We start from the raw sequence: 24,551 nt of genomic DNA, 5'->3' as shown, positions 1-24,551 counted from the left end.
GATGCTGATACATGAAAAGCCCTCCCAATGTACCTTTACTCACCGAATCAACATCCAGAACAACACCATGAAGACCAAATGTCTTCAGCATCCCCCGAATAGCAAACTTGGGTAAAGCTGTTCCCACGGCACTGCTGGTGACATTGTTGCTGTCAGGAGAGCGAGTCACCACTGTGAGACCTGGCCAGGAAGGGACAACACAGCTTTTAAGGCACAGCATTTTCCTCAAACTGACCGTTTCTGCAGTAGATCCCAAATATTGGAGCCCCCGAGCTTTTCTGTTCCCCCCAGGATCCTTTTTGCTGACCTTACCTTTCCGTACTTTATCAATTGTGAACTTGTTTGCCTCATCTTTGATGTCCTCGATGGTGGGAAGGTACAGGTCTCTTGGGATGCCCCCGTTTTCCTCATAGAGGAATTCCACAGTTTGCCGGGCTATATCAACCATTCCTGGCAGAAGGAAGGGAGTGCAAGTTATTTTCCCCAGACACTTGAAATTTGTTCTTATTCTCATTAAGATCCCAAGCAGGTATCTAATTACTTGAACATTCTTTCAGCCAGGTTGATAGATAGAAATTGGAGCTTTCCCAAGGAAGTGGAGCTTTTCCTGAGCTTCTCATCAGGGCTCAGAATTCCTACCTCACTCTTACTGTGACTTTCCCACAAACAGGTTGTCCTGCCAGACCTGTATCCATTTACAAATCTCCCCTTATTACTATGTTCCTCAAAAGTTTTGCTTTGATATCACTACAGACAGAAAATGCATGTGGGTAATTTCTTCCCCAACTATTATTCCAAAGTATTCCTGTACCCACATCACAACAAATCACGTCACTATTTCTAAAGTAACTTTCCCTATTTAAATAGTCCAACTTAAGTAAAACTGTTAAAGAGAAATCATGAGCCCAAAACAAATTCTAAGCACTCCAGGGAAACAAGTGATTTTTTTAAATTTAAATTTTCCAGCCCTGAATACAGTAAAACATGAAAGAAACACAGGTTTTATCTCACACTTCCTGCACATCATATAAACCAATGTGCATAAAAATAAATACAGCCATACCTAACTGGAGAGCTCCTTTAATCTGATCCAGCCCAGATTTCCTCTCAGCCTCATTACGGAACCTTCTTCGAATTGTAGGGAAAACTTTAGTTTCCCAGGCTTTAACCAAGAGGGCATAGTGGTCCTCCTACAAAGACAAGAACACCAAGAAGAGAGAAGTTAACAGCAGCTACATTTTTGTTAGAGAAGCAGGAAAAACTCTTGTGTGGCAAAATCTAAAAATCTAAATTACTATCTGTGTTTGCAGTCTATAAATTACAGGAGGCAGAGTTTGCCACGTTCCTCACCCGGGGAATATCGTCGTCATCATCATCATCACTTTCATCATCTGCAATTGGAGGGGGGTGAGGATCAGGACCTGAGGTGATAAAGTTCTCATAGCTCAGCTCCATTTTGTAGTGGCAAGATGTGTCACTGTCATATTCTGCAAAACACACATGGAGATAATGAGATCAGAATGCATGGAAAAATATTCCATGAAATTTGAGATATACGGCATTCCACGGTCTCCAATCAGTCAGTGGGAATGTAATGCCTTTTGACACAGCACAACCAATTGGCTGATTCAACCAAATGTAACATCCTATTGTATTCCCAACCCTAATGAGATCATTTCTCATTGTGGCTCCATTAATTAAGGATAATTTGCACATCCATACAGAGGAAGACCAAAGAAGAATTTTTTAATTGCCTTGTCTAAAATCAGATAAGCACAGATTCGACAGTGCTTAAGAGGCAGTACCAGGCTGGGCTTAAATCCTATTTAATTGATTGTAATTTCTGCCCAAAGAGATTTAAATATTCATTATCACTTTACGTTGTTGGGCCGTGGCCACGGCTGCGATCCTGCAGGGGGGCCCGTGGGTGCCGGGGTCGGAGGCGATGCTGGTGCCAGCGTCATTGTCACTGTCAGAGGCCATGGCAAAGGGCAGGGCCTCGAAGTTGGCACTGATCTCCTCGGCCAGGTCGATGCACAGGTCGGCAGCGTTCCGGTGGGCCTGGCCCTCGGCAAAGGCAAACTGCCGGGAGCCGAAGTTAGCCCGGACCTTGGTGTTCTGCAAGGAGATGCACATCAGAGCATTGGGGATTGGTTTGCAGCCATGAAACCTGTATTACACAGCTCACTAGTATTGCTTGCTAAGTGCCTTTGTGCAAGTTTCCTAAAAATGTAGTTTATTTGTTCTCTGTTAAGAGCTGCAAAAGAATGAGGTGAAGGGTATTGCTATCAGTGAAAATGTACTGAGCAAGAGACACAACACCTGACAGCCAGGCAAAGCTACTCAGGAGCCTTGAAACCATTCCAGAAGGCTGATACTGTGTCAAAGGAGATGAGGAAGTGGAAGAAAAGATGAAGAAAGGGGCCTTCTGGGACCTCCGACTCAAATTCAGGAGGCTTGTCAGGGGCATGGTGAGGGCGGTGCTATGGGAGGGACGGTTTTGGAAGAGGGTGTAAGAGATGAGGTCATGTCCAAATATTGTAACTAGAATCTGAATATTATAATCAGATGATAGCACAAACTTGTAAAGCCTATGCAACTCAGTGTGCTCAAAATCTTCCTGTGCACCTTGGTGCTGTAATAAAGGAGTGCTTTTTGCCTTTAATACTCAAAAACAGTCCAGGGAATTATTTCTCTGACTTTAAGGCAACAGATTTGATCCTTCCCTTTGCTCTTTTTTTAAAAATACCTCAGCCAAAGGGATAAGCTCATCCTATCTCCCTGCCACAGGGGTTCCCAGCTATCAGGGAAAGCATTAAGCTGCTCAACACAAACTTTGAACTTGCCTTTTTTTTGCCTTTGAGCTGGGTGGGAATACTAACAGAGGGGCTACTGGCACAGAATAACAGCATCTCATCAGGCCAGCTGCACATTACTGGGCTAATGGGCAGAAAAAATTCAAAATCATGCTAAATTGCACCAGAGAAGATGAAATACCTCAACCCAACTCCAGACAGGTAAAAATTATTAGGTTGTGGGTTTGATCCCCATATGGGCCATTCACTCAAGGGATGGACTCGATGATCCTTGTGGCTCCCTTCCAACTCAGAATATTCTGTGATTAATTTACTTCTTATAGATAGGTAAGCAGGCTCAACACTTTATGCTTTTAGTATTTCTGAAAGTATATCAAACAATATATTTCTGTTACAGCTTGCCTTTTTCTGAATGTGGACAACTGGCCACATTCCACCAGAGACATCCTCCAGGTATGGCCCGAGTCGCTGCCCACAATACGTGAAATAAACTCTGCCCTTTGCTGGCTGCCCTGGAGGAGGGGGAGTTCCTTCTGTCCTTTCCCATCCAATTCCTGCTACGTCACCTGGAGAAAAATATAAAAAGAAGGATTTAATTGGTTTTCTCATCCACTGTTTCCCTGACATTTAGAGGATTTTCTGATTTAGCAGATAAGTATTTTAGCTAAGCTCTCACATACCAGGAGAGAGAGTCACATCCAGTCTGACACTCTTCCACTGCAGCAGGCTGGAGCCATTGTAATGCACTGCTCGCCCATTGCTGAGGAGCAACAAGGAGAAGAATTAACCAGAGCACTGAAACAAAGCAGGATTCCAACCCCCTGCCAGCTGTGAGAACGAAAAGGCAACTCAACTCCTTTATTTTGCAAGGATACTCTAGTCCATCATTTTAACATTTCAGTTAAAAAGAGCATGTTGCCTACTATGTGTTCACAGTATTCCTCCCTAATCTGCTTACAAATGTACTGAGCACCAGGATTTCTGGTGTGCATTTCCAACATACTTGTGGAAGAGACAGGTGCCCACGGGGTTTGTCCAAGCACCATCCCGTTTTTCAGCTTCTGTGGCAAATCCAAATGAAACTATTGGTCCAGTGTCATCATCTGTATCTCCATAGGAAACTACTTCAATTTCCCAGTAGAATGATGGTGCCTAGAAATAAAAAAAGGAATACTTTTTAAAAAGAATAAGAGTACTTTTTTTAAAAAATACCTACAAAACGTAGGTAAAAAAGGAAATTTCTTTTTTTTTTTTCCTTTGTTGAATACTGAATGACACAAACTGCTGGAGAGTTGTGAGTTCTCACCTGCACTGGAACTGGTGAGGTGGCATAGATGAAGGTGCCCCGAGGGAGGCCCCCCCCTGCACTGGGATCAGCCAGGAAGGTCACAGCTGCCAGGTGTGAGGAGAACATACATGCCCTCACTGGGGGAAACACTCTGGAGGGGCTCCACGTGATTTCTTTGGGCTGCAAACACAACAGAGTAGTTTATTCTACAAATTACAGCTAAATTCATCCTCTGAAATCCAACCACACACTCTTTGAGGTGCACATTTAATACAACTGCCACAACTGCAGCCACATCCCATCACAGAAATTCACATTCAATGAAATGTTTAAATAAGAATCCAACCAGTTTGGCTCCACCACCACAGGCAGACCCTCTGCACCCAGTGGGTTCACTGAGGGCAGAGGACTTTGAGCTGTTTCTGTGCTCACCTGCCTTCTGTCTGCCTGGAGGGGAGGAGGGGGAGGTCGGGCACAGTCCCGGTACAACATCCGTAACCTCTCACACTGCATTTCCACCACCAGCAGCCTCTCCCCTGCAACAACAAACCACACCAAGGCATGAGCTTCCAGCAAATTAGTTACTGGAGTCCAACAAGGTCATCTTAACACAGGAATAAATATGACATTCTCACTTTAAGAGATTTGATCAGTCTCACCTAAACAACAAAATCGGGGCAAAGTCTAATGTATGCAAGTGTTTTCCTCATGTTTAATTTATATTTGGTTAGCAAAGACACTTAATTAAGATATAAAGTTCATTTTAGTGAGCATGTTTACAGCCCAGCAAAGGCAGGAAGTCAAAAGAATCTATGCCTGCTGTCAAAAAAAAAATCAGTGCTCCTCCTTTTACACTGGAGATCATTGGTAATCACTTGGCTCCTGCCCTAAACATCCTTTGCTTTAGCCACTTTTCCTCTGACACGTTCTTAAAACTTGCCCTTGAACAAAGGCCTCTGCTGGGCCCACTGCTTATCCTTAAACAAGAGAGAAGGAAACTGAGAGCTCAGTGATAAGAAAGCATTGTAAAAAACAGCAAAAAGATCATAAAAAGAAAACATATGGTGATGTCAAGGAATACAGGGTAGGATACACCGGAAGCAAGAAAAGTGGAGAGAGTTTGGAAAAGACATAGTCCCAGGACTGGCATCTTCTGTGATACAAAGATCAGGTCCTGGTCTAAATTTATGCCTAATGTTTAATGATTTAGTGTGATTATTAGCTGCTCTTACATCAGCAGCTCTGCAGCAATGACAAGACATGCTGTACTGTGCCAGTTCCTAAACTCTGAGTAGCTGGAGGACAAAACACTGCAATGACTTTAAAAGTTGTTCTGTTTCTGAGCCCAGTATGACAATGAAGCTGCACAAAGTGTCAGACATACCAGGGCTGCACTCCTGGGCCACCAAATTCAGCACTTCTACAGCAGCTGGACACTGTTGAATGAATTCTTCACAGAATGAGCTGTCTTCCAACAGCTGAGCCATCACCAGGCATGCTCTTAATGGAAAAAGAATACATTTGAAGCATTACAAAAGTGTATGTTGAAGTCAAAGCTGTCTTTACATGCATTGAATTCAAGACTACTCAAAGCTGTTTTTTCATGTACCGAATTCAAGGCTGTTTTAAAAGCCAGTGTGTCCACTAATCTATTTGTCTGCTTGCTTAGTTGTCCACTAGAACCTCGCCAATGACAGCTTTGCCCTGCTTCAGAAGTGGATTTATATGAGGCACTTGCTCAAGGCAGTGTTACAGGGACACTTTATTTTTGGGACTCACGAACAACCCCCAGACACTAAACTGCACTTAAGGAAGACACAGGAATTTTTGCTGTCCTATGTCAACACCCACAGAGGAAGAAACAAGAAGTCATGCAATTCCCTTGACTATTTGTGTACAAACAGCCTGGACTGGGCAAAGCCCACGGACTCACCTGGTTCTTATTTCAGCAAGAAGCCGGACCACTGCCATTACTGGAGTTGAGCCATCTCCTGTTGCAGGAAGTGAGGTGTGAATAGATAGACTTCCCTCCTGAGGGAGCAACATGGACTGGACTGCCTGTACTACCTTCTCAGTAATGGACAGTTTATGAAGAGGCAATGCCTGATGGTGGGGGGGCATGGTAAAAAGTTAAATTCAAGTAGTTAGTTTCTAGCAAATGAGGGTGTTTTATTATTTGGAGTTAATTCTCATATTGTACTATCACAAAATATCAGTTAAAGAAAGAAAAAACAAAAGTAAAACAAAAAAACCCCCAACATAGTACACAATGCAACATCTTTAAGCACAAAAGGTGAATATTCACGTTACTCGAATGAGAACTTAAATATAGATATTATTAAAATACATTTAAAATCATAAGCAAACTTTCCAAAGAATCTTTAATCAAAGATGAAACAGACTTTGTTTACGTGCTTTAGATTAACTGCCAGTGTGCTGTGACAGAAATCAATAAATATTTGCTATTAGACTGAATATTGGATTGTGAAAACTCCCGTACCTCAGATCTTGGAACACAGAGCCTAGATAATGGAACAGTTAATGTGTCTGCTGCTTGGGAGGTCTTTCTACTGTCTATACTGGAAGGTGGGAATTTGACCGTAGCTATACCTTCTTGTTCATTAATAGATGCCACAACTCCAATGCTTCCTGCTATTCCTTTACCTAAAACCTACAACCAAAGAAGGGCTGCATAAGATTGAAGGTGTTACAAACAAGGATCAGCGAGTGTTTGACACCACGCACCAACCCCACACACAACCACAGGTGGGTATTTTAAGGAACAGTCTCCACAAGTGTCATTGCAGCTGTTTCACAACCACACGAGTCTCCCAGTGCAGGGAAAACAGCAGGAAAGCACCAATTCTCATTTAAGATATAAAATAGGAACAGTGCTGAATTACCTGGACTTCAGAACCTATTTTAATTGTCTCCTTAAAGCCCCCCAGAGCACACAGGGCAGCCACTGCCTGCCGAGCGATTCTTTGAAGTTTAGCAAGTTTCCTTCCACTGCTGCTCCCATTCTCCAAAATGCTCTCTGCATATTTCCCAAGTTGTGGAATGTACATCAGAGCCCGAGACAGAACCTGGAGACAGAAGCAAAACCACCAGAGAATGACTTCAAAGCACAACTCAAACAAAAACCCAACGCCCCAAGCCTCCAGCCCACACAGTCTCAGAAGAATTATTTTTGTTCTTGAAGAGAATTATATAACTCAGAATATTCCAAGTTCTGTGAAGTGTGAACACCATCAAAGCCACGTCCATTCCCTGGTAACTTTTAGAAGAGAATATAATCTTAGCAAAAGTCTTTTCTCAAAGAGCAGCAGATTAGGTGCTGCAGGATTCAGAGGAACATAAAAGGAACGTGTTGTGCTTCCCAGCCAACATTTTCTACCTTCAGAGGCCACGGAGTGAGAGGAATGAACAGCAAACAGAATAACTACCCAAAGGCAAGTGAACTCCCTAAACTATTATTAATGCCTGGAAAGAATGACAGGTGAATTAGAGCATCACAACACATTATCTAGTGATGGATAATTTCTGGTTATTTGATTATTATTATTTATATATTATTGTGTATATTATACTGTTTATTAATTTATTATTAATAATCAATAAATTATTCTTTTTATTATTATTAAATGATTGTTTAAACCCTAAGACATCAGATAGATTCTTGTGCTTGGTGAGTGATCTGAAAGTTTTTCTGTTCTTTGTAGGCATTAAAAAGTTGTGAGGGTAATCATAATGTAATCATAGTGTAGTTTGTGGATATATGGAAAATTTCAGCAAGTGTTTTCATCATAAAGTACCAAAGTAATTTAATCTCCTTTCTAGTAGTTTTTTAAAATTCAGTAAATGAATGTCAGATTTGGTTGGGAATCTATTTTATGTTAACTCTTAAAAAAATTTGAGCATATTCAAAAAGAGAAAATAACATAATTTTAATTTTCTTTCCACACAGGAGTGAAACAGAATTTCTGCTGGAGAGAGCTGGCTCTGTGCAGTCACACCCCCCAGTCTGAATTGTTCCACATGGTAAACTGAAACGGAGTAACTTAGAAACTTGATAATAATTAAGTTCTCTTAACTAATGAACACATGCTTGGTGAGTTTGATACTCAGTGCTCAGTTTGCTCACTTTCTCAGCAGTTGTGGTCCAGATCTGGGCTGCATTGGACTCTGGGGCCATGAGCAGGCTGTGCAGCAGCGCGATCACCTCTGCTGCCATGCTGTTGGCAACGTGCCCGCTGATGAACGGCCTCACGGGGTCTGTCCTGTGCACAACACAAAGGCAATTCCACCATCAATTCCAAAGCCACACAAGGAAAAGAAGCCTCAGTTGTCAACAACATACAGCACAAAAAAAAAAAAAGGGAAGTTTATGAACAGCCAGATTGTTTGCTACAAATCCTGGTACACAGACAGGCAGAATGTAGACTTTGAGGGACCCACCTGGCAAGCTCAGAATTCCTCTCTCTGCAAATGGATGTTTGTGCTGTCTTCTTTTTGTCCCCAGTGGACAACCCACTCGTGGTTTCTGGATTCACAGTCTCTATGGGTGGTCCCACACTCACTATCAGCCCAGACTGTGCCCACTTTGTTGCCTTTCGAAGAGCTGCAGCAGCTTCTTCTGTAATAACTTCACAGCAGCCACTCTGCAAATGAAATAGAAGATAAATATCAATGTTAGATCTGCTTGGCCACTCTCCTCCCTCTGTGTATGTAAAAGTACTGAGAACACAGCAAAACACCCTCCTCTGTGTGGATTAGTCACAGGCAAAAGACAAGTTCTTTCTTTCTCTTGCTTTTTATCATCTACAAACAGATCAGGGATCAATTCATAGACTTGAATATTCCATTTTTAGATGAACAGTAGAGTTTCTATGATCAAAAAGCCACAAATTAATATTTCTGGTGCAAATAATCAAGAATATGTCCAAAAATATACATGACATTTTAATTTAAACATATGGTTTAAAATTTCTACTATCAATGTGCATTAAACACTTCATGAAGAAGGATATTAAGGGGGTTGAAACATGATCTACAATGGTTGGAGGAAACATGAGCTGAAATTCTTTTTCATCATTTACCCCTATAATTACATCTGTAACTATATAATGCAAATATGACATAAAATTTTCTTTCTGAACAGTTAAAGTCTCCTTTGTTAAATGTAAAAACTAAGAATTCTGATGTTGAATAATTCCTTAGTTATTCCTTTCCTTACTTTCGTCATGTCTCGATCCATCTTCACCACTTTCTCCATGTTGGCTCCAGTTCCCAGCCGGAATGGACGACCTTCTGAGCTACTGTTGGAGTGAAAACAGAACACATGAGCTTTGTTCTCACTGGTGGAAAACACAGTTGAACTACACAATCCATTCAATACATTATGGGTGTTTTTAAATTATTTGAAAGCAACTCTAGCAACTAAAAGGGTCAACAGTAATAGAAATCCTTGGCAGTTCCAGACATTCCCAATAGCATTATTTTACAGAAGAATTTAATGCTATTGAATGTAGTTATTTGCAAAGCAATTTATCCCTTCCCCCTTCAAAAAGAAGCATCATGACTTTTACTGATCACAAATGCCCAAGGGTTCTGAGTTAACCTTTCACCTGTACCTTTAAGTATAATTTTTAGAGTATGGGTTCAAAATCAACATGGAAGGGGGGGAAGATGAAACAAACAGTACAAAATGCAAGAGGAGGTAACGTTGGCTGTTTGACATTCAGTGATCCCAACGTCCAGGTGAGCACTGAGAATACTAAAGAAGGTTTAATAGCAAATTACTGTCCAGCTTATGCATTATTAAAAGCAATGCTTTTAAAGCCACTTTGCTTTGACAGTTCTATTTGTTAGTCCTACACAGTCTGTCACACCACAAACAAGACAAATGATACTCCATCAGAAAAACTGACTCTAAGTAGCTAATTTTTCATGTGATTGTTTTCAGACAGATGATGTTCTTCTGTTCCTTTGCATTATCTTATTGTTTTGCCAGTAAACACAACAAATTGGGAAGACACTTTGCTTTCCCATTTGCTATTACATCTAGGATGGATTTTTCTACAGTTGCTGCACTGAAAAAATAAAAAGAAAATAAAGTCAACTGGCAAAATTGCTTGCTAATTCCAATCCAGTGAGCTAAGATTACCTTAGTAATGGCTGAAGGACTTCATGGGATGACTGATCTTCTCGTTTATGAATAAAAATAGAGAGTTTACCATCCACTGCCTCGCTTTCTTCTCCAGGGTCTTTATCACCTTTTATGGAATTTTTAGGGCTGGCTTTTGCCAAGGTAGTATCTGGTTCAGAGGCAGTTGGAGAAAGAACTGTCTGGCATCCTTGAAGTAGAAAGGAAAAAAGAAAACAAAGAAAAACACAACCATGAGCTCATCAACAAATTTTTCTACCCTTGACACTAATACTAAAACTCCTCAGATAGGTCTAAATCATCCCTGAGACACACCTTGGTCTGAGAACAGGTAAATTAGGAGGCAGATGGAAAGTCACAGGAATATCCTTCTTTCAGCACTGACATATCATATACCTTCCAATACCTGAACTTTCTGTCCATACAAAAGCTCCTTGCAGAAACAGGTTGCCCAGAGAAGCTGTGACTGCCACACCCCTGGAAGCATCCAAGGCCAGGTTGGACAGGGCTGGGAGCAACCTGGTCTAGTGGAAGGTGTCCCTGCCCATGGCAGGAGGTGGAACAAGATCTTTAAGGTCCCTTCCATTCTCTGATTCCATAAAACATAACTTCCTTGCAATTTCTCACAAAAGCACAACACCAAACAGCTGTTGGTACCTGGTACTACGTAATCTGCCAGCTTTGCCAGCAGCAGGGAGGCAATCTTGGAGGCTGGATCACTGGGATCATCCTGCTCGCTGTTCAGAGAGGGCACCGAGTAACTCCAGGGGGGCAACTCCACATTTCCACAGTCCTCAACACTCATGAGGGGCAGAGCAGCACGACACAGCTGGAGGATTATAAGGACCAACTTTGGAGAAGGACGTTGGTCCAAGAGAAGTGACAGGAGCTTGGACACACAGGCTGGCTGGCTCAGGATGGCTTTACCTATGTGACTCCTGAAAGGGCAAAAACAGGAGTCTGCTGCTGGAAAACAAATAACTGATTGATGATGCTCTTGAAATTCAAAACAAATTGATTATTTAAAAATGTATTAAAAACAATTCCAGCGTGTGACAAAACATCTGCAGCAATGGTTACGTAACTTGACAGCACTGATTAAACTCTAAGACTGTCTGTTTACAGTCAAGATTTAGAATGGTTTGAAAAAATCCCCAAAAGAATATTCATACATAGAAAAAAAAAGTCTAGAAAAAAGGCCTGGTACCTTGACAGGTCATTAAGAAGGCTGAGGACATCCTGAAGGGCATCATTCCCTGCTGCCTGGTTGCCACAACACTCGGTGGCTCGTGCCAGGTGGTTGGTGAGGAGGCTGGAGACCTGACGAGCCAGCCCTGAGTGAACAGCATCTGTGGAACCACCTTCAAGAGGAATGCAAGAATACACAGTTGTCATCAAAAATGAATGTGCACACCTACAAAAAATAAACCCTGATACAGCATCTACATCCCATTGGCCAACAGCCACATGTTTGTAAGATTATGTATGTTACAGGTGAACCCTATCACAGGAGAAATGCCAAAGTGACAACTCAGGGTCTCTGGTTACATCTAGACAGAACAAAGTAAAGACCTGCAATTATCTGCAAAATTAACACTCTCATATGGAGGGAAAAAAAAAAGCTACAGTTTAAAAAACGAGAAGAAAATCGACTTATTTTTGTAATCACGTGTGTGTTCTAAAGAACCCCCACAGTACTAAGTCATGGTGAGTGAGTGCCCTGTTTTAAATCCATTTACAGCACTCCTCAGGCACTCAACAGAAAGATATCTGGAGTGTTCCTACCTTCCTCCTTCTCCCACTCCACACAGCGGTTGGCGAGCACCTGGAAGGCAGCCCAAGCCATGGTGGCCACCTTCTGTTTCTTGGTCTGCTTTTCATTGGAGCTGGATTCTGTCTGGCTGCTCAGACTGCACAGCCTGTCCATGAGCTGGACCAGCCCACTGCGCACCAAACACTTCTCCTCGCTCCTGCAGAAGAGAAATTCAGGTTTTACTTAAGGAACTTTTCAATCACTAACAGACACAATGGGAACCCAGAACTTGCTGCTAACTGTAGTTAATCAGTTCATTTTGCAGAAAGACAGTTCTGTCTCCCTTGTCCTTCCCAGATGAAACTCTGTATTCTGAGCTAATTTAACAGGATGCTCTCACGGTGAAGAATGGAGTATATTTATACTATATAATGCTTCTCCTTGAGGCAAAGGCTAATAAGGACAGGTGTGGATGCCTCCTTCCCTTCCTGAATCCATACCTTGTGTAAGGAATAGTGCACAGGAGGCCGATGCTGTTGGCACAAGCGATGGGGTAACGGGCACACAGGGACACCACGGACGTCATCGTCTCCCCAAAGGCTTCCTGCACTTGTTCCACCATCCCGCCACACGTGAGCTCCTCAATCCTGTTGGGAGCGAGATATTTGGAATGGAAGGTTTTCTAGGTTAAAGAAGGTGAACAAACTTCCAAATATGTAGCTTTAAAAAATAATAATCAGCACATGTTAAGAATTACTCAAGGGAGATTTAGATGGAAAATTGCAAGTCACTTAATGTTTTCATTTGAAACATAGGTAAATACGAGAGTATGGTAGTTATAGCTCAGATATGATTGAAGTCTGACTACAAACAAAATACTTGAAAACATTTATCAAATTTAGATGACAGTATCAGCTAACTCTACCACTAAGACCTAATTAACATTAATTTAGAATTAAATCAATTGAGTAAAATACCCTATATATATATCTGTGGACATGTGATCCCAGTATAAAAGTTCATCTACAGACAAATAAAAGCATTTCTAAGAAATTTCTGCTTCTTTACCCCACGAGGCCCAAGGTCTTTGTTCCAACCTTAGCTCTGCCAACTTGTGCCCTCTCAACTACTCACTTCTCACAGTTTTACTTCGTAAGCAATTTATAATTTTCTACAGAGACCAAAACGCTCGTTTTTGGAGAAATGAGCCCACCTTGGTCCTCCCTGAAGCACCATGGTCACGGGGCCTACGAGGTGGGTCACGCCCCCGACCCGAACGGCCGCCGTCAGCAGCTCCCTCATGTGCACCAGCGCCTGTTTCCTGGTGTTCCCGCGGCGCCAGCGGGTCTGGGCAGCCAGCAGGAAACTGCTGCTGGACACCTGCAAGGGTTTGGGGGGGTTATTTTGTGAGTGAGACACAAAGCAGACACCTCCTGTTTTGGTGCGAGTTTGAATTTGAGAATGAAATGCTGCCATACCGCTTGGTCAGGGTTGGTTCCAATGAAAGCAAAGAGCTGCCCCAGTAAGACACTGTAGGTGGGTTTGTCCCTGCTGTCCTCGATGGCCAGGGACTGGAGCAGAGTGAAGGAGCTGCTCCTGTGGCTGGTGACGTGCCGGCGCCTGTGGGGATACAGGATCACTGGGATACTGGATCTTTGGGATACAGGATCATTACACCCGATCCAATGAACAGCAAATCTGCTGCACTTGTAGAATTTATGAATTTATCAACACAGGCACTTTACTACAGAGCAGCTGAAAGGAATAAACCCCTGGGTACCTCTGACTTGCTCGAGCAAACTCAATGTCTTCGTTCCCAATCATCTCCAGGTCGGACGGGGCCGACATGCTGCGCAGGAACACGGGCTGGCGCACGGCGTGGGAGATCACTTTGGTCTCAGAGGCTGATTTACAGGCTGCAAATCATCAAACACAAAACAATGTCACTCCTGGTGTGGGAAATTATTTACAAACTCATTTTAAAATCACTGTGGACGTTCCAGTGAAAGCAAAAACCGAGACTAAGCAAGAACGCACAACTAAAATCTGAGGATTTCCAGGTATTGTTTCAAATCAGTTTTCTTTTGATTTGGTTAAGTATTTTTCCCCAATAAATCAGGAGATTAAGGTTTAAATTCCACATATTATTCCTCAGACATTACTTTCCTTTCATTATGGCAATCAGAAAACAAAGACTCACTTCATTTAATGCAAAAGAATGAAATTAATTAAAAAAAAGAAAAAAATAATTTCATTTTAAGTGAAAGAGGGAAAATGAAAAAAAAGTTATATTTTAAAAAATGCAGGTAATTAAATATCTACCTGGAGTCTCTGCAGGGGTCCCAGAGATACTCCTTGTGATACCAGACTGTGCTGCAATAGTGACATGCAGTAACAGCTCTGCTCTGTTCATCAAGCTCTTCACCAAGGTTTTTGTTTTTGCAAGGGGATGAGAGGTCTTCTGTATCAGGGAATTCACCTCCTGGAAGAACTTCTCCCTAAGATTATGAAGGAAATATAAAAGAAGCAAACTCAATTGTGTTTTAAAGCTTTCTGAAAGGAAGTGCCACTGTGAGAAAGGTTACTTTACAGAAGACAGAGGGTATCAATGTATTTTATGCCAATAAAGTAGAAAGCAGAAAAATTAAAGAAATAAACAAGTGATTTGTTAGGAGGTACAATCAGCTGTAGGTACTAATATCAATATATTTAGCACAAATGTTTTGAACAATTTAACCAGAGACAACTTTTGGAACTCACTGAAATTCCACAGCAGATTACATCTGCCCATCTTTTAAGCACCTTCCCTAAAAACACTTCACTCCACAGTCACCTACTGACCTTAATGCCAGCACCACGTTCTCCAGATCACTTCCATCAAAAGAAACTTCCTTCATCGAACACAGAAGCTCCAGTTCTTTCATCTTGCTCTAAACAAAGTGAAGGGAGGGGATGAAAATGTTTTGGGAGGGCAGCATGAAGCACGAGCACACGCAGCAGCCCCAGTGCTCACCTCGTTGAAGTGATAATCATAAAAGAATGGGACATTGTTCTCCAGCTTCCCATGCATGGCATCATCCACCTCATTCTGCCACTTCTGCTCCAGCTCAGCCACACTCTAATCAAGAGACAAAAATAACACTTATTGCACTTGTTCATCTTAAGGAGCAGAGAAGGTGTTAAAAGAAAAAATCTGAGTACATTTTGTATTTCTGTGTTTCTAAAATACCCTTTTATTCTCAAAAAAAAGCCTTCTGGTTCTTTGTGATCTTTTATTTTTACCTGCAATTGCCTCTCCATGGCATTTAGTTTCTTAAAGGTCTCTCCCATGATTTTACAAAGTAAATCATATTCTTCAGCGTGTTCTTCCTGATACTGGAAATTTATCAGGGACTGGAGAGCATCCACCAAGTTCAAATGTTTAATCACACATGAAACTACCATCTCCTCCATCACTTCTGGTTGGATCACTTCCCTAGGGATAGAGGGAAAGCCAAACTGACTAATCAGGAGTAACAGACAAACTCTGACAATTCATATTTACGAATCACAAGATGCTGCATTCACAAACAAGGTTAAAAACCAGAGTGGAACAAGGACCACCCACTTTATACTGGGTCTAAATTGAGGCCGAGCACGTCCAGAAATTTCCCTGAGCTTTATCATGATTCCTGGAGGCAGCCTAATCCTTGGCAGGTCAAAGTAGTGTCCAACAGGAGGCACAAGGACATCAGAGGGATATGTGAATTCTCTGTCTTCATCTATAGTAAGAGGCAACGGAGAGGGACTTGGAGTAAGGGCTGGAGATATGACACCATTGGCTTCCACCTGCCACTGGCACCTGGAAAAATAAATACAGGTAAAAAGGATTCTTTTTTTCCCCTAACTCATTCAGAAAGACACATCAGTCAACAACACATTACAAAGACTAAATATTAATATATTTATATATTAACATAAAAAGCGTGGCTTGTACCAAGCATAACACAACCCTCCTTTTACTCTAAAACCCCTTCTATTCTAGAGAATATTCCCTTAGTTTTTAGGCAACTCAGAACTGTTGAACAAACTCTAGAGGAAAAATTATCAAAACATCACCTTAAAGCACAGCTACACAAGTCACCTTCCCACAGAAAAAACCCACATGGGAACTCTGATCAAAATGGATTTTTTTTTTTTTACCTTTGTAACAGTTTAGATCTTAAGAGCTCTTGACAGGTTTCTTCATCTTTGGTAATTTCTGGTCCATTGTACAAGATCCTCAGCATGGAACAGGCCAGCACAGAAAGGCCCAGGGCCAGATCCACCAGAAAGGGCAAACCCCCTGACACGTCCTCTGAGGATTCCTGAAGCAGGAACAGGGATGAGTTTAACTAATCCATGAACCATGAAGTCCATCCCAACATATTTCAAGATAGGAGATTTGATATATAATCTTATAGATAAGAGATACAGCTCTATGTCAATCACACCTCTTACACTGAAAAAAGGCTTAACAATTAGCAGCAATTTATAAGAACTCAAGAAATTAGGGATTTAAACATTATTTTCCTGAACCAAGAAGGAAAAGGTAAAGTTATTTTTGGTTCATTTACTGTCATCTCACAGGCCCAGTCCTAACTTCCTGGTAGTGGGATTCAAGATTCCTTTTATTTGATCCCAGCATCTCTCCCCTCTCTTCTTTATGGACTGGAATCATTATTTCCTCATTAAATACTCTGATTTTCAGGTTGTTACAAAGAAATCCTGATCTACAAGCAGCAAGGGGTACTGAAGTGACTTCCTCCAGGTCCAGTGCCAATGACAGGAGGTGGATAAGACAGATTTGATAATAACTATCTCCATAAATCCCTAAGCATGAGGCAGCCCATCCACAGGGATCTCCAGCTAAGGAGGTCAGACATCTAAGCCTTGGCTCCTGCCAACAGGTGAACTGTCTCACTGCCAAAATCACTAAGTTAGTTCTGATTTGAATTTCAAGCTCCCAGCTTGGAAATGCATTTCTGTGTGATCTGGGACATGTAAGAGGCAGAAGGTAGTGGAGACTGGACCTCTCCCTGGAATGCTGGAGTACCTGTGCTCGGACCGTGCAGGCAAAGCCCCACATGGCCTTGTCGGGGGTGTTGTGCTCCCGCCCGCTCCGCATCTCGAAGGAGAAGGTCACTGTGTCCCCTTCCACCTTCACACGGTGGTGGGAGGAGGGGAGAAAAAAAGAAGACACATTTAAGGATTGAGACAAACAAACAGGCTGATTTTATAGATTATTGCTGAGTCTTATTATCTCCAATTATATATTTGTATTTAAGATTCTCCCCTTTCCTAAGGGTATCTTTCAATGGGCTATTTAATCTTAATTTTGCTGCTGGCTACCTACAAGAAAACAAAAAGAACCACCATAGAAGTAAAATCAAAAGTAGAATTTATCAGTGTGTTACTTAGCCTCGATTTTCATTGTTTGTCTGCAAGAAACCAGGCAATAATTAACAATGCTCTTCCTGAAGGAAGACAGACAAGTTCTTCAATTAGGAGAATGACAACATATTCATCAAAGAGTTTGCTAAAAAAGCAATATCAAAATCTATGTGTGAGAAATAAATGAAATTCCATTAACTGTGAACAATGAAGTGCTTGTCTGAAATTGCTTTCCAGTTTATTACCACTTGATTTTCTTGTTAAAATGATTTTTTGTTATGTACATAAACCCAGTTTTAATGTGGGACAATGTAGCAGCACAAACATGCAAAAGAATAATCATACTGCATAAAGTCTGAGGGAACACACTGTCAAATTACTGAAATGTTGAGGTTTCAAGAAGTTTACAGGATTCTTCTGTCTTAGTTTTACTGTCAAAAGTATCCAATGAAATTTTTAAATGCAACAGAAATGGTTGGAAAGTTATGTTTCCTACTTGTTGTATTTGGGGGTTACTGTTAAAAAAATAGACTTATTTCCAGGGACCTTAAGAAAATCTACACAGCCTCAGACTGTGCAGGGACTTCTCCTAGGAGGAGGTACTCATGAGAAGAGCAGTGCCATTAGAGACTCCAGGACTGAAACATTCCACCAGGAATTCCAGTAAGGCATAAAACAAGAGAAGCATCACACGTGACATACAGCTGAGTTTAATGTTATTCCCCAAGGAATAACTCACTTAGCAGGGATAAATGTACACTAAAAAGCTTGGATTTCATTGCTATGAGGGTAAAATGGGCTTGACATGGTTTCCAAAGGGGAATCTTTCTATGGGGAATATTGTTGGATGATAATACTGTACCTTTACTAAGTCCTTGGGCCAACCAGTTCCTAAGACACTACGGCTGCCATATCCCAGTGTATTGCCTCCATACTCAGCAACCTTCCTACTGTTTGTGTTAGGACCAGCATAGATCACCAACTTCAAAACATAAAATACACTGTTAGACTGTAAGAGAAAAACAAGAAAATCTAATAATAATAATAATACTTAGCACTTACACCGCGCTTTCCATTCTCAAAGCGCTTCCTCAACATTAACAAACCCTCACAGCTTGGTGAGGGGAGGAGGGTAAGTATTATTATCCCCATTTTACAGATGGGGAAACTGAGGCAGAGAGGAAATCCTGAATTACAATCCTCATGCTGAGCTGACTAGAACACACTGCTTCTCTACCAATGAGGGATTGATCCTGCTCCCATCAAAGTTCATGTTCTGTCAGTGACTTTAGTGGGAACATGATGAAGCCCAGAGTTTTCTGGGGGAGTTTAACCACTAATGGGTGACATTAATATTAAAGATGCCCATGAATAACTAATGGAGTATCACAGGACTTGCTCTGTGTCAAGGAACAGACAGCAGGAATTAGCAAGCAGCACAAGTAGCTCTCTGATAATACAAATTTATGTGCTATTAGTTGTGTTCTTGAAATTGAAAATACTTGTTCATATTAATCCATGTAAACAAGTTATTTGTCATCAAGGAAAAAAGTAACCTCTCCAGTTCTGCCCAGTTTAAACCAACTGTGCTGATCAGAGAAGGCAACTCGATTAGAATTTGAGGAATCAGGAAAACTGAACAAGAGCCAAGGTGAGAAAGAAGTCAAACTCTGACAGTCTGAGCCACTCTGAAATTATTTTTTAAAAAACCTGAGGAGTTGATACAAATTTCTGAGGGGAAAAACCAAACCAAAACACACCCTAATCCCCCCACCATATTTATCCCATTTCAGAACTGCTGCTACTTCTTTTGAGGAAACTTCCTCATTCCAGAGGTTCTGAACTGGCCCTTTCTTACCTTATCATAATCATACTGGGAAGAGCATCTGTTGTCAAATCTAAGATACAAACAGCGGGCTCCTGGAATGTGGACAGTTTCCTTAAATTTATAGTTATCCCTGACGGGATGAACTGTCTCTACAGTCTTCCCAGCAGCCCACGGAGCAGGGATCTTCAACCCAGTGAGGAATCCTGGCTCTTCTTTCTCTTCCAGCATTCTGAAATGACAGGGAGAAATTAGTCCTAAAATTCAACAGACGGATTTCTATTATTCATTAAAATACCAAATACTTAAAATCACCTCTCAGCATCGATACAAAGGGACACAAGGTATTGACTCCTGGGTTTAGGCATAACTGTATTGAGGGAATTTATACATTATATGTATTAAACATTTTCAAAAGTCCTTTAATGCTACAAATTTTCCAACACAGCTATTTTTAAGTAAGTAATTTTAATTTAATTTAGCTATTTGTTTCTGTTTTTAAGCAGGAGCTTGATAACTTTGAGCTGAGACACAGGATTTAAATGCAGGAGTTCAAACTTTATATTTCTCTCTGTAAATTAAACAATTTAATATCTTTGCAATGGTTTAAATTCTGTATCTCCTGCTGCCAGAACAATTTACATTTTCTCTTGATGGTCTTCCTTAGCCTGATTTATTGAAGAGGAACATTTGGAATTAATTCTTAATGCTTGAGGTGAGGGGAAAAAAACAAAACAAACCATACTCTGTGTAAACAACCTGAAGATATTCATAGCTTAATTATATATGCAAAAAAAAATTGGAACTAATTGCCTTTTTTAAAGGCTTATATAAATCTAAAACAGCCTTGGAAATCACTACAACATGCCTTTAAAAATTAACTAAAACAAAAATTGCTGCTTTCAGATTTATCCCACAACAATGGACAAATGAACATTACAGCTCGGAGAGTCTGTCCCACAAAAAGACCCAAATGTAAGGAAAATCACCTTTCATCAGGTAAGAGCTTCCCTTTCTGCTCTGAAGAACAACTGGGGGAACTGTTCAGTTCTGAGAAAACTGGAGACTGGGTTTTGAGCAGCAGTGCAGTCTGTGGCCCAAAATACACAGTGTTAGGGACATGCAAACAGAAAAGCACTTTAAAAACTCACAATTGAAATAATTAACAATCCCCCTGTATGTTGTTACTGACAATAAATCATTACTGTGGTAGCAAGTGAAATTTCACATTCAGCTTTATCAGCTTTGGCAGCTGTTGAGAAATTCTTAAACTCTGATCTGTGGATCAATTACTGCAGAAAGTTGACCAAAATCTGCAGCATTTTAGAACATGTTTAGAACCATTTTTAGAACAGTTTTTGTCCTTTGCAGCCAAGAGCTGCCACAGAGCCCATACCTGACTGGTATAAAGAACCAGCTGCACCAGCTGAGGCATCAGGGCATCAGCCATGGTGAGGGTCTGCAAATTGGGGTGCATCAGAGATGTCAGCAGGACAGGGAGCAGGTGACCAAGCATTGTAGCCTTTGTAATCTGCTCCAGCCCTTTTAACCTGTAAGGAGAGTCACAGTTTACATAGGAACAACTATTTTCACAGAGTATCACTTCTCTTTTTAGTCAGCTGTTTAATCTTGTAGCAGGCAATTCAAAATTCAGCACAGAACATTTGCATTATATTAAAAAAACCACCAAGAAACTTCATCTTGAAAACAGTTATTTCTCCAAAGTGTCAGTGCCCTTGTCTTTGCTGACAATTCTCACTAAACAATCAGAGACCAGAAGACAGTAAATCAACAGTTTAATAATTACTTAGGAAATGCTAAGCTCCCCTGGGTATGGGATGAAAGTGCCCATCAAACACAAATGCACTTGTTCAGTTGGATATCAGCTCCCAGCACACACAGCTCAAAGTACATGAAAAGAACGTGGAGCTACCAAAATATATTTGAGCATGAAACCATCTGAAAATATCTCCAAGGAACTGTGTATTGTCAATAAACACAACTAATCTTGTGGGCACAGAAAAGCAGGAACTGAAACCTGAAACACAGCTGGGAGAGGGAAGTGTTTGTTTAAGGAGAGAAAAGTTCACAGCTTCTGTTTATATACCATTTCCAATGTATATTTTCAGGAGGAGGGAAGACAGGGAAGGGCAAGGTGTTGCTATCTGATGAAACGTGGGATATCAACAACATCCAGGGTTTGTCATGGATAAAATATCCAGTCCAGCTACTAGAGATGTAATAACCAGGAATTTCAAAATAAACAGGAATATTCCCAGCTAATTCCAGTTTATTTCCAGGTATCCTCCTCATAAATATTATTGTAACTGACTAAAACCTTGTCAATTTGAGGTTCCTGTGGATACATCAACCTATAGATTATCAGGACTCACATGGAGAGTCTGATTCTCAATTCTTTACAAGTGCTAAACCAATGCTACAGGAACAAATAGATCCTATACATTCAAAGCTCAAGTTATAAAGAATAATTAATGCTAATTGTGCTTGTACAATAAACCACAAAGAGCAACAGTGTTTTCAAATTAGGAAAGTCCTCCTTGTCTTACCTTTGCTCCCTGTCAGAAATGTCACTGTTTATTAGTGCTGTAGTGACTTGTTGCAGCATTTCTAAGACCTCATCACATCCTGTCAGAATTTGTGTAGCCAGAGACAAAATGCTGGTCTTTAGTTCCTGGGGACAAAAAGAGTTACAGGATACTTAAATTTTTGGAGAATCCCCACAAAAAGGACAACAGAACAAAATGATGGGTTTCCAAATGAAAAGAATGATAATGTGACCTGGCAGGCCTGCAGCAGGAGAGCCATCCAACACTTAAATTTGATTAATGTTAAGCCCCAAAGTGCTGGGAGAAACTAGGTGCATGTTTTACAGGATGCACATCCAGTTTCTAGAGGGAAGGAATCCCCACAGTCCAGCACAGCAGAGAGCTGTTAAGCCAGCCAAGGTACAGCAGTGGTGACAATGTCCTAGGAATGAGCAGCACTGTAGAGAGAGAAACTGGACAATGAAAACGGGGGTGAATAGTGACACAAGAAAAATACCACAGTATTTAGCATTTACTCAATGAGCCTGAACAAGTAACTTTCCACTGCAGCAGGTTACAAGCACACACAGTCTGAGAGCAGCAGACAAAACCAGCTCAGAAACAATACCAGAAATTCAGAAATCAGTACCACCAGAGGAGAATTATTACAAGAACTACTGTGACAAGACAACCTGAAGCCAGGACAAACCTGACTTCTGGGAGTTTGTTGAAGGCTTTTCCAGAGGTAATATGAAATGACACTATTTTAATAGATATTATCAAACCTTGTCCTCTAACAGTTTCCTTCCCACAAACTTCATTGATTTTATTTTGAACAGATGGAGGTGGTTCTATACAGGCTTTGTAAGTTAAAAATGCAAGGTGAGGTAAACAAGCAGAACTTCTTCTATTAAAGCCTGAAAAATGATTCTTCAAGGACAACCTGAGTGATTTGGAGAAGAAAAAGTGTGGGGGGTAATGTGACCAGAAAGGATTCCTGGCACATGGATTTATTAAAATACATTTTAAACCTCATTATATATATATTTAGGAAGGAAGTGTCTGCTCTCCCTGACAATATAGAACCCAAGCTGGAATATTCAACACAGAACAATGGCACACTTTACTAGAGACAAGTTTTTTCCTGTTCTCCAGTTATTTAACTACACCAAGAGGAAAAAAAAACAACAAAAACACCAGCAGAAAGCACTGCAGGAACAAGGTGTCACAGGCACAGTGACTGTAGAGAGCCATACTAGAATAAAACTTGGTGTTTACCTGTACCTTCAATGTCTCTCCCTGCAAGGAGCTGTCACTGTCATCATTTTCATCAGGTTTAATCAAAATAGTGTTACTGAGGAGGTGGTTCTGTACAGCCATCAGGTACCTCAAGCAGGAGGATGCAGCCTTTAAATAAACAACACACTCTGCATTATCTGAACCTTTAATCACCCTGGAGTCAGGCAATCCTTGTACTTGGAAATTGGGAAGGGTAAAAAATGTTGAGAAACAAGACAAGCAAAAGTAAAAAATAATTTCCCTTGAGCAGAATTTTCTTTTTACCAATTTAAAGTTTAACACATATTCTAGAGGAGAAACTGGTTGCAAACCACTGAATTTTTATTGAAATAACTCACAAAAATGCAAAGAGGCAGCACAATTTCATTCAAGTATGGAACATTACAGTAATACCCAAGTACTCCAAGAAGTTTTTAATTCTGAAAATAATGCCACCACAGAGCTAAATTTAATTCCTGAAGGTGCTACTTCTTTCCCACCCTCCTGCAGCACAGGCCATGATCTCCTGTCCCCTCCTCATGTTTGTATGGAAGCCCATCTCCCTTTGCTCAGGGAGCTGATCCTGATGAAAACACCTCCACACCCTTTTACCATCAAATGTCAACTTTCACTCATTTTTATCTGTAAATGATAATTCTTTCTGCTGTATGAATCACTGTACACAACTGTATTTTTTGGTTTTAAAGCTGCTGTGATGCTTTGAAGATTGAGATACAACAAACTTCTCTTTAACTGAAACAGCTCCCAGAGCAACTGGAAAAAGTATATCCACATATAAACCTGTTTTAGCATTACTGTGTGATTTACTTTGCTGTGAGAAATTGTTCCTTCCTTCCCTGCACAGCATAAACAAAAGACATTCTTTTCCTGGATTTGTTAAGACAAACTATAAAAGTTTCACCTCCACATACTCTTTTAAGATGAAGGATTTAAGGAACATAAGAAGCCTAAGGTAAATATGCTTTTATCCAAACACATTTTACTTACAGGCACAGTTGAAAGAAGCCTTTGAAAATCATCTTTAGATACAGTTTGGCACTTGGTGATTAAGACACAAGATTCTCGGACAACAATCTTGAGAATGTAGTGCAACAGCTCATCATTTAGTCTTCAAAAGAAGCAAGAAAGATGTAAAATGTTAATAATCTAATTACTGTGTATTTTGTACAGCTCAGCTCCAAAGTCTCTGCGAGCTGTACCACAAATTATGCAAAAACAAAACAAGTATCTGTTCAACTTCAGAGTCAGACACTAAGAAAACCAAGCCTGAAATGTGTAACAATAATCAGTGCAACAGATTTCCAGGGATTTCCTACATTGTCACACAAATCTCTGACTTCTTATGGCTCCTATAAAAGACTCCTCCCAGCTTGAAGAGTACCTGAGACTGGCAGTTTTACTGCTGAACAGTTGCCTAATGTGATATGCAGAGTAATGTCATAAAAC

At 40.8% G+C, this 24,551-nt stretch overlaps 1 protein-coding gene across 4 annotated transcripts in view; it reads right to left on the bottom strand.

Moving 5' to 3' along the window:
• The window catches only part of HECTD4 (HECT domain E3 ubiquitin protein ligase 4), a 71,800-nt gene that overhangs the window by 21,298 nt on the left and 25,951 nt on the right, over nt 1-24,551 (bottom strand). The window contains exons 16-54 of one of the 4 annotated variants that reach the window (XM_051785470.1): nt 24,093-24,213; nt 23,085-23,213; nt 21,828-21,952; nt 20,657-20,810; nt 20,250-20,350; nt 19,294-19,492; nt 18,298-18,444; nt 17,098-17,202; nt 16,206-16,369; nt 15,631-15,864; nt 15,306-15,498; nt 15,037-15,141; nt 14,865-14,953; nt 14,346-14,521; nt 13,804-13,939; nt 13,502-13,643; nt 13,237-13,403; nt 12,524-12,670; nt 12,056-12,240; nt 11,478-11,631; nt 10,928-11,208; nt 10,271-10,460; nt 9,341-9,422; nt 8,563-8,765; nt 8,249-8,384; nt 7,008-7,190; nt 6,605-6,775; nt 6,038-6,207; nt 5,489-5,604; nt 4,537-4,640; nt 4,123-4,284; nt 3,820-3,968; nt 3,497-3,576; nt 3,219-3,382; nt 1,881-2,118; nt 1,351-1,487; nt 1,064-1,190; nt 313-450; nt 44-180 (exon numbers count right to left, since the gene is read on the bottom strand). In XM_051785470.1, coding sequence (XP_051641430.1) covers nt 44-180; nt 313-450; nt 1,064-1,190; nt 1,351-1,487; nt 1,881-2,118; nt 3,219-3,382; nt 3,497-3,576; nt 3,820-3,968; nt 4,123-4,284; nt 4,537-4,640; nt 5,489-5,604; nt 6,038-6,207; nt 6,605-6,775; nt 7,008-7,190; nt 8,249-8,384; nt 8,563-8,765; nt 9,341-9,422; nt 10,271-10,460; nt 10,928-11,208; nt 11,478-11,631; nt 12,056-12,240; nt 12,524-12,670; nt 13,237-13,403; nt 13,502-13,643; nt 13,804-13,939; nt 14,346-14,521; nt 14,865-14,953; nt 15,037-15,141; nt 15,306-15,498; nt 15,631-15,864; nt 16,206-16,369; nt 17,098-17,202; nt 18,298-18,444; nt 19,294-19,492; nt 20,250-20,350; nt 20,657-20,810; nt 21,828-21,952; nt 23,085-23,213; nt 24,093-24,213 — 5,941 coding nt within the window. The remainder of the gene's footprint in view (nt 1-43; nt 181-312; nt 451-1,063; nt 1,191-1,350; nt 1,488-1,880; nt 2,119-3,218; nt 3,383-3,496; nt 3,577-3,819; nt 3,969-4,122; nt 4,285-4,536; nt 4,641-5,488; nt 5,605-6,037; nt 6,208-6,604; nt 6,776-7,007; nt 7,191-8,248; nt 8,385-8,562; nt 8,766-9,340; nt 9,423-10,270; nt 10,461-10,927; nt 11,209-11,477; nt 11,632-12,055; nt 12,241-12,523; nt 12,671-13,236; nt 13,404-13,501; nt 13,644-13,803; nt 13,940-14,345; nt 14,522-14,864; nt 14,954-15,036; nt 15,142-15,305; nt 15,499-15,630; nt 15,865-16,205; nt 16,370-17,097; nt 17,203-18,297; nt 18,445-19,293; nt 19,493-20,249; nt 20,351-20,656; nt 20,811-21,827; nt 21,953-23,084; nt 23,214-24,092; nt 24,214-24,551) is intronic. The other 3 variants (XM_051785472.1, XM_051785471.1, XM_051785473.1) reach the window with 3 other exon arrangements.

Source organism: Manacus candei, unplaced genomic scaffold (genome assembly GCF_025592945.1).
Source record: "Manacus candei isolate 608988 ecotype Guabito, Panama unplaced genomic scaffold, ASM2559294v1 h1tg000020l, whole genome shotgun sequence".
In the NCBI taxonomy this organism is placed as follows: domain Eukaryota; kingdom Metazoa; phylum Chordata; class Aves; order Passeriformes; family Pipridae; genus Manacus; species Manacus candei.
This window is presented reverse-complemented; position numbering and strand designations above follow the sequence as displayed.